This window comes from Centroberyx affinis, unplaced genomic scaffold, assembly GCF_046629955.1.
Source record: "Centroberyx affinis isolate AG114_WGS23_722 - 3 ecotype Tasmania unplaced genomic scaffold, CSIRO-AGI_Caff_v1 ptg004047l_1, whole genome shotgun sequence".
NCBI classification, from domain to species: Eukaryota; Metazoa; Chordata; class Actinopteri; order Beryciformes; family Berycidae; genus Centroberyx; species Centroberyx affinis.
Genome location: NW_027281843.1, coordinates 1 through 10,000, shown reverse-complemented (window position 1 = coordinate 10,000; position 10,000 = coordinate 1). Strand labels below are relative to the sequence as shown.

At 45.0% G+C, this 10,000-nt stretch overlaps 1 protein-coding gene across 1 annotated transcript in view; it reads right to left on the bottom strand.

The window, feature by feature from the left end:
* LOC139663555 (signal-induced proliferation-associated 1-like protein 2) overlaps nucleotides 1–9,425 on the bottom strand; it is an 11,597-nt gene extending 2,172 nt beyond the window's left edge. The window contains exons 1-2 of the mRNA XM_071542260.1: nucleotides 9,318–9,425; nucleotides 941–1,046 (exon numbers count right to left, since the gene is read on the bottom strand). Coding sequence (XP_071398361.1) covers nucleotides 941–1,046; nucleotides 9,318–9,387 — 176 coding nt within the window. The 5' untranslated portion in view covers nucleotides 9,388–9,425. The remainder of the gene's footprint in view (nucleotides 1–940; nucleotides 1,047–9,317) is intronic.
* Between the last annotated feature and the right edge of the window lie 575 nt (nucleotides 9,426–10,000).

Sequence of the window (10,000 nt, the reverse complement as noted above, 5' to 3'; positions counted from 1 at the left end):
TGTGTTCTGTGTGTTCTGTGTTCTGTGTGTTCTGTGTTCTGTGTGTTCTGTGTATTCTCTGTGTTCTGTGTTCTGTGTGTTCTGTGTTCTCTGTTCTGTGGATTCTGTGTGTTCTGTGTTTTCTCTGTGTTCTGTGTTTTCTGTGTTCTGTGTTTTCTGTTTTCTGTGTGTTCTGTGTTCTGTGTGTTCTGTGTTTTCTCTGTGTTCTGTGTTTTCTGTTTTCTGTGTGTTCTGTGTTCTGTGTGTTCTGTGTTCTGTGTGTTCTGTGTTCTGTGTGTTCTGTGTTCTGTGTGTTCTGTGTATTCTCTGTGTTCTGTGTTCTGTGTGTTCTGTGTTCTCTGTTCTGTGGATTCTGTGTGTTCTGTGTTTTCTCTGTGTTCTGTGTTTTCTGTGTTCTGTGTTTTCTGTTTTCTGTGTGTTCTGTGTTCTGTGTGTTCTGTGTTTTCTCTGTGTTCTGTGTTTTCTGTTTTCTGTGTGTTCTGTGTTCTGTGTGTTCTGTGTTCTGTGTGTTCTGTGTTCTGTGTGTTCTGTGTTTTCTGTGTGTTCTGTGTATTCTGTGTGTTCTGTGTTCTCTGTGTTCTGTGTTTTCTGTGTGTTCTGTGTTCTGTGTGTTCGGTGTGTTCTCTGTGTTGTGTGTTCTGTGTTCTGTGTGTTCAGTGTGTTCTGTGTGTGTGTTCTGTGTGTTCTCTGTGCTCTCTGTGTTCTGTGTTCTCTGTGTCCTGTGTTCTGTGTTCTGTGTGTTCTGTGTTTTCTGTGTTCTCTGTGTTCTCTGTGTTCTGTGTTCTTTGTGCTCTCTGTGTTCTGTGTGTTCTGTGTTCTTTGTGCTCTCTGTGTTCTGTGTGTTCTGTGTTCTCTGTTCTGTGGGTTCTGTTTTCTGTGTGTTCTGTGTTTTCTGTGTTCTGTGTGTTCTGTGTGTTCTGTGTGTTCTGTGTTCTCCTACCCGGCCTGCAGGGTGGCGCTCTCTGTCACCATGAGCTGCTTGGAAAACTCCAGAGCCTGTTGGACCTGATCCGCTTCAGACATGGAGCACAGAGACACCTGGTCAGCTGGACACACACACACACACACACACACACACACACACACACACACACACACACACACACACACACACACACACACACACACACACACACACACACACACACACACACACACACACACACACACACACACACACACACACACACACACAGACATTTTAACCTTGGGAAGTGGACGTCCTGCTGTGGACTGACTGCCTTGCTCACAGGCTCCACAGTACTTACTGTTTCCCACATGGAGGATTCAAACCTTCCAGAACAGTTTGAGGTCAGAACGTGTTTGGAAAGCGAGAGCTCTCAGCAGCTTGATCAGGTGTATTGATCAGATCAGCACACACACACACATATTATGGTCTGCTTGTGATGTGGAGCAGGAGAAACCTAAGTGACTGTCCTTTTATCTAAAATAAGATTTTAGGACTCCAAAATAAAATAACTTGGCAGGTTGGATGAGCAGAACAGAAGTTACAACACAAGTCAACACTGTAACACTGAGTGTGTCGGGTTATCTTCTCCAAACAGGGAATAAAATGACTTGTTAATATTTTTACAGCTGATAATATATTGATCCTTAACACCAGAATGCCGCTGGACTTTGCGATCTAAGAAGCCAACAAGCCGCCAGCTGGGGGGGAAATATAATTATAAATATTTATTATGAATTTGAAAATCTAACACTGGTTTGTAGAAAGTGGGGCGAGGAAAGGTTATGGAGGGACATTTAGAAAGCTGAAATATTTCAGTTTTAAAATTCAAAAGAGCCGTAAACTAACCGCTTGGCCTTTAATATGTTCAGTCAGTCCAAAACACAGAGGACCGCTGCAGCAACAGTGTGATCAAACACATCTGTGTTAGTTTACTACTATCAATGTTGACAAAACATAGGTGTTTTATTATCATATTAAATGTTTCATTCCAAAATTCTATAGATCCATTTTGGAAATAATGTTATCTGATGCTCATTGCTCTGTTTCAAAAATGCAACAGATCCTATCTGTTCTTTTTCAAAGGAATGTGTATTTCATACAAATGATGTTTTGCTGATAACTGTAATTATAATCCATAGCAGGTTCACTTTTCATACCAGCAATCATTTTGTCAGGCTGTCACATTCTTGAAATGGTGAAAATCTCCCATTCGAATTAAACATATTGTGTTGGAAAGCAACACAAATGTGTTTTGTCCCAAACTAAACACATGGATGTGCTGAAAATGGCAAATCATGTTTAGGAGCAGCAGGTTCGTTTTGGTTATTTGCATAATTCCTGGTAGAGTTAAAGGTAAGATGATTATTTTTAGAAGGAAAACAGCATTTTTGAGAAAAGACTGAGAACAGCTTTGCAGTTAGTTTCCAATCGACTGTCCAGGTCCAGACCTGAGGAGGGAGCACAGCTTGGCCATCCACCTCCATTCACCTCCATTCACTTCCATTCACCCCCATCCACCTCCATTCACCTCTATTCACCTGCATTCACTTCAACTCACCTCCATTCACTTCAGCTCACTTCCATTCACTTCCATTCACCTCCATTCACCTCCATTCACTTCAGCTCACTTCCATTCACCTCCATTCACTTCAACTCACTTCCATTCACCTCCATTCACCTCAACTCACTTCCATTCACCTCCATTCACCTCCATTCACTTCAGCTCACTTCCATTCACTTCCATTCACCTCCATTCACCTCCATTCACTTCAACTCACTTCCATTCACCTCCATTCACTTCAACTCACTTCCATTCACTTCCACTCACCTCCATTCACTTATATTCCTTTCTTTAAATTCCATTCACTTCCACTCACACTGTGCTCACTTGGTATTCCTGTTAAAATGCTCTTGGTTTAGAGGACTTATAAATAAAATTAGAGCAGAAATTGGGTAGAAATAGACACATGGGTAAGTAGATACATAGACAGACAGATGGACGGAAGGTAATGAATAAGTGTTAAAGCATTTGATGTAGCATTTTAAAGTATCAGTGGTATTGTTATTGTTGGCATGAACATAAGTCCTTGGTGATCAGATTGTGATCAGATCGGCTAAAAAGCATCAAATCCAGGTGTAAACATCCTCAAGACCCACTGAAGATCCGATCATCCAAACCTCCGCAGGTCAGAGACACATGTGACCACATTACCACATCAGTGTAAATGCAATGCGTCTTCAATCCACATACAGGGGCTGCGTTACCACAAATAAAGTTTCACACACAAATCCAACCAGGAAGCAGAAGCAAAACAAACAGGAAGCAGGAGGCTCCGACAGGAACATGGACGGAGAAAAAGAGCGATGAGGCGTTTACCGTCAATTTAAAGATGTAAATATTACAGGAGGAAGACAGTCTGGTGAGGGAAAGAGAGATCCGATCCCAAAGTGTTTGCATGGACAGCCGGGTGTGAATGTAATCCAGCTACAAGACATCTGGACACAGTCTGGACACAGTCTGGACACAGTCCACATCTGGACACAGTCTGGACACAGTCCACACCTGGACACAGTCTGGACACAGTCTGGACACAGTCCACATCTGGACACAGTCTGGACACAGTCTGGACACAGTCCACAGTCTGGACACAGTCCACACCTGGACACAGTCTGGACACAGTCCACATCTGGACACCGTCTGGACACAGTCTGGACACAGTGTGGACACAGTGTGGACACAGTCCACATCTGGACACAGTCTGGACACAGTCCACACCTGGACACAGTCTGGACACAGTCCACATCTGGACACAGTGTGGACACAGTGTGGACACAGTCCACATCTGGACACAGTCTGGACACAGTGTGGACACAGTGTGGACACAGTCCAGGTATGAGACGCATGAGACAATCCAGATACATGTAAAGGAGGCTGGTTTTTCTCAAAAGTAAGACCAAATTTCCCATGAACCCTGCTGCTTCCTGTCACAACAAAAAGGTTCAGTTTGCGCTGGAATAACTTCCTGTTTCCTGTTGGAAAGCAGTGATCTTCACCCATGTGACATCACGACCCAGAAGGCTGCAGGTTTTCATTCCAATCGATCACTGTACCAGTTGATTTATTTGATTAGCACCTTCAGGGAGGAAGTAGTGAAATGAGCTGCTATTGTGATTGGTCGGAAGGAAAACCTGCAGACTCTTCGGCCTCAATGGCACATAACTAAGAACCTCTGCCGTAAAGCAATGTCCCTTTGTGCCGTAAAGCAATATCCCTTTATGCTGTAAAGCAGAGGTACTCAAACCTTTTTATTGAAGGTCCACTTATGAATTTTACACAAGTTAAAGGGTCCAGAACAATGCCAGTACAATGCACCGACATAAATCAATGTCCATAACATAACTTAAACATAACTTTAAGTTCACACATTCAATACTGCAGTATGGTGGCTTGAATCAGTGGAGAAATGGCTGTCTGCCTGTAACCAACGCTTTGAACCTGGGGACTCGGGCACTGACCCAAACTGCTGCTGTAGGAATTTTTAACAATGTTCATCATAGAAAATCCAGATTGGAACCAAACACGGTGACACATGACCGGCCTTCTGAAGGTGGGGAACATGCTGCAGTAACGCAATCGGCGACCCGCCTCGCTTTGAAAAAAGTGGCAGAAACGAAGTGGCGCGGGAATGTGTTGTTTGTTGCCAGGCAACCAAAGTAACGCTGAGTTGTGAGGCATGACGCGCAGATTTTATCCGCTCAAGTTGAATTTTTTTCAACTCTTTGCGCGACCAAACACTGCGGAAAAATCCACGATCCACCACACAGCCGGCGGTGAGCGTGGAATCTGTGCCCGTCCATAGGAAATAGTGTCGTTTTGAGCTGAGGGGCGCACAGCACACACAAACACACACAAACACACACAAACACACACAAACACACACAAACACACACAAACACACACACAAGCGGCTCTGTGAAAGTGTCACATGCGCTCGCAGCCTCCGCACACAAATAAATGCACGTTCAATCACACAACGTGTCGGACACTAATGTGACACAAGGTCTGGTCCGGATCTGGACCTCGGTCCGGAGTTTGAGAAGCCCTGCTGTAAAGCAATGTCCCTTTGTGCTGTAAAGCAATCTCCCTTTGTGCCGTAAAGCAATGTCCCTTTGTGCCGTAAAGCAATCCCCCTTTGTGCTGTAAAGCAATCTCCCTTTGTGCAGTAAAGCAATCCCCCTTTGTGCCGTAAAGCAATCCCCCTTTGTGCCGTAAAGCAATACCCCTTTGTGCCGTAAAGCAATCTCCCTTTGTGCCGTAAAGCAATCTCCCTTTGTGCCGTAAAGCAATTCCCTTTGTGCCGTAAAGCAATCTCCCTTTGTGCCATAAAGCAATCTCCCTTCGTGCCATAAAGCAATGTCCCTTTGAGCCCTAAAGCAACATCCCCTTGTGCCGCAAAGCAATGTCTCTTTGTCTCTAAAAGACAAGATCTCTATAAAAGCTGTTGCAGTTCCTCCTGTCACTGACTGAGGTCGCTCTAAGTCAACATGACTTAATGCACATTGAAGACAAATGATGGAGGGAAGAGACTTGGGGGAACAATAGAGTATTTCTAAACCCTTGTTTGACAAAATGATCAGACTTTTATAGAATAGATCCTCTAGGTTTTAAAGATACTGAATGATGAAGTTTAGATAATGACTTTTCACCCATATCGGATACGCGATTTGGAATAAAACTTGAAATGTTTTAGTGATCCTGTTTGATGAAGCCATGCATCTCTGATTAGACCCAAACTTCAGATCCGGCTCCCAGTCAGAACAAACAGCATTCATGTTTAATTTTGCCTTTAAAAGTGGGACAGCAGCAGCTTAGAGACTAGATTGGCTTAACTTTATCTTTTAATAAACTGGAGAAAGTCATTCATGCTTTTATTTCTTCACTGTTAGACTGCTGTAAGTCTCTGAGTCTTCAGAGCAGCAGCAGGGTAACTGAGGTCATCATGCAGGTGTGGAGGTTCTGCAGAAGAACCAACTGGAAGAGCCTCATATGAACTGTGAAATTGACAAAAATGACTTCAAAGTTTATCTCCTGTTGCATCCAAAGCTTTGTAGGTACAGAAGAGGACTGGGAGTTATTAAATAGCCTTTATGGGTTTCAGATGGGTTTTCTACACCTAGTCACTTTCTTTGACCGTTAAAACAAATCAGAAGTAAAGTAGTTCTGCTGCAGCATCACACAGCAAACTGGTTTCCTTCCAGATACAGAGCACAGGAGGGGAAGAGAAAGACGGAGAGGATTTGATAAGTTAGAATAGCCAGGAAAGATTTCCCCAACGGATCACATATCCGTTTAGAAAGCCAGCGGCTTAGTGGGGAAATTGGGGTTAAGCTCTCAGCCAAAGGCCGGCTGCTCCACCTGGCATCTGGCTCTGGATGAACAATAAAGACGGAGAGGCAGACCGAGTCTTCCTCACATCTGACTCTGAAGAAAAGACGGGTTTTAAACACAGTTCAGGGTTTTCATGATGTGTTTTCTAATGAACTGACAGTCTGGTCAGTCCATCCAAATCTCGCTGCAGTTTGCTCTTTGAGACATAGGACAATATATATAATATTACAATTTGTTGGCAATGCCAGTGAATGAATGGGCCTGAGTGGGAAAGTTTCATGTACTTTTCTGTTGTAGCTGGTGACTTCTGCTCCAGCAGGCGGTCTGCAGGTAACCAGCTGAAGTCTAAACAGCTGCTGGCTGGTGAAACAGTGAGCGAGGTTCATCAGTCCTGTTCAAAGTCCTGGGATTTACAGCCGAGAAGAAAGTTAATTTCCAGAAAGGGATCCATTTTGAAAAAAAAAAATCATCATAACTGGTGTTTACCGTTCGATATCAAGAGGATCCGGTCTGTAAACATTTTGTTTCATCAACCGTCAGAAAAAAAGTCCATCGTTTGTTTTCATTTTGTAAGAGTCGGTGTCACTTTGTCCAAATATGAGAATAAAACTCTTCATGTATAATCAGACCGGACCTGAACAGGAGGCAATTTAAAGAAAATGACAGGGAGAAACACACTTCTCCCTCCACCAGAACCACAGCACTCTGTACCACCAACACACACACACACACACACACACACACACTCTCAAAACACATTTACATGAGGTAGAGAGGATGTAAATTGTCTGAGAGAGAGTGTGTGAGCAAGGCTGCAATTACAGCAGAGAGGCGGCGTCAAGCCATTTCCCAGAATGCCTCCCTGCTGCTCGCTAAACGATAACAGATTCATTTCACATCTCCAAAAATACATTCAGTCTTTCTTCTAGTTATCACCTTGATGCAGAGCGGAGGAGCAGGAGCCGCCGGGTCAGATCAGACTCAACACTGTGGAAGATTTCATTAACGCTAAATTAACTTGGAATACTTTACTCTAACTGGCTGGGATACTGACTGATGTCAGTCTGTCAGAATCCTATAAAGAGTTTGGAATATGTAAGGAAATAAGGAAATAAGGAAATAAGGAAATAAGGAAACAAGGAAATGTGCTGACCTGTAAGAATCAACTTTACAAGCAACCAACAGGTCAAGGGTCAGAGGTCACAGCACCCGGACATGAGATGGATCAAATATTATTAAATATATTCAGGACTACAGAAGACAGGAGGTGGTTTTAGTTTCCAGGTCTGCTGGACCTGCTGAGCTGAAGCCCGTACGGCACGGCAAGTTTATTTTTATTTATTTATCTGCTACAAATGAAGTCATAATACTTGTGGAAACAGAGGAACTCAGCTCAGCTCAGAGAGAGAGACGAAGTAAAGGCCAAAACCTTCAGAAACCTGCAGCAGCTGGAAGACCAGCAGCACCATTCAGCTCCACAGACCTGGTCATCATCACTCTGTGGGAATAAAGGTTCTAACTAGAAACATCTACGGCTCTCCACTTGTCTTCATAGGTAAACCCGTTATGGTTCTAAGTAGATCCTTGCCCCTCTGAGAAGAACCTTCTGGAACCCTGATGTCTAACACTGTAGGCTGGAACTGAAATCTGAAGAAACCTCTGGAACCAAAGGAACCAGCTGCAGCAGAACGTGGAACCACACAAGGTTAGAATGAAAAAAAACCTGAATAAGGTTCAGGCTAGACGCTGAGCCTGGCTTCTTTGTGGGCAGAGACCACATGACCATGCCCAACCAATCACAATGGAGAGGAGGCGGGGTTCAGCTGACTTCAGGACCACAGCAACATCCAACATCCAGATGCAGGAAGCAGCAGTAAAGTCCTGGTCTGGATCCAGACTCCTGAATCTCGACCCTCCACTCTTCAGATTTGAGTCTGGTGTTCTAATCAGCAGGGATTTCTTGATCGGAAAACGATCTGGCCAATCAGAGCCTTTGTGGGCGGGACTAAAGTTTGAACCGTTCGTCCAACGGTTTTTCATCTGTGTTTCAGCAGAATAATATTTGTAGAAATCTCTTCTTAACCAACATTTTGTCAAAAACGACCGACATTCTTGGTAAAGTTAGTAAATATGCCCAGCATCATGTGACTGAAAATAACGTCAGAGCGGCCGACACGTCAGTCAGTGATTGGTTCAGATACGTCAGTCAGTGATTGGTTCAGATACGTCGGTCAGTGATTGGTTCAGATACGTCAGTCAGTGATTGGTTCGGGGAAAATCAACCCCCCCACACTGAAAACGGCTAACATGGAGGCAAACTCAGAGTGAATAATGGAGCGGAAACTAAAGAGCCTGATGTTCAGTCCTGCTGCCTCACTTCTTATCGCAGCAGCACTACCAGCTGCAGCCAGCAGGGGGCGGCAGGGGGAGGAGCCTCGGCAGGGGGAGGAGCCTCAGCAGGGGGAGGAGCCTCAGCAGCCTCCCTGTAGGTGCTTGGTTTGTTCAGATGTTCAGAAAACTGAAGCGGTGAAAACAAACGGAAGCTTTCACCGTTACTTTCTCAGACAAAGTTTACAGAAAGCCTCATCCGGACTCTCAGGCTCCTCCTGGTTTAAAACGTGTTGCTGCTGTCAGGGAGAGACGCTTCTGTTTGGAAACTGTTGGTTTCCATGGCAGCAAGAGGAAATGATGCACATGTGACTTCCTGTGAAGAGCAGACTTCAGATCAGAAGATCAGCCTTCACATTAAACTCTGTTTTGCTTTATAATGTATTTTATCAGAGTGTATGTAGCGACGGCCCGGTGGAAGCTCCACCCCCACATGCCACCGGTCACCGTGACAACAGTTGGTCGTATTTGTTCCTGTGTACCGTTTGCTGACAGCGGCAGGTATACAGCCGGTCGCTATGGAAACAAACCCGTTCCTGACGGAGAGGCGGTGAGGAAGAGGAGCCGTACCTTCCAGCAGGCGGGACCAGTCCAGGCGGGACGAGGCGCCGGGGAGCGGCAGCAGCCCGGCGTCGGCCATCTTGGATCTTTCTGCCAGCGAGCCGTCGGAGAAACTGAGCTCGTCTGTGAAGACAGAGGAAGTGGTCATCTTCACTTCCTGTTGACATCCTGACACACAACACCTGCAGCCACACACCAGTTAATGTGCACATTTTATCTTTTATTCATTTAAGTGTTCAATGGTCTTTGTAAAACAATAGTAATGTAATCGTTTCCCTACCATTGAACAGGAGGTGTGTGTGTGTGTGTGTGTGTGTGTGTGTGTGTGTGTGTGTGGGTGTGTGTGTGTGTTTATGTGTGTGTGTGTGTGTGGGGGGGGGGGGGGGGGGGGGTTGTAACAGAACTGATGAAGCAAACAGGAGCTTCTTCGTTGAGCCAGAGAGACAGCTAACCTGAGGTCAGAGGTCAGCATCTGGAGAGGGGATTATGGGTAGGGGGCATCAGAGAACTGACATCTGGAGCTTGCTCCTGATTGGCTCGCTGTCTGATCCCTGGACTGGCTGAGCAGCTACAGCTGATCTCAGATCTGAGTCTTCCTGCTGTGTGTTTCTCTCAGCCTCAGAGGAAAAGTACGAAGGAACCGAGTTTGTCTAACACTCACACACACACTCACATCTGTGTGTGTGTGTGTG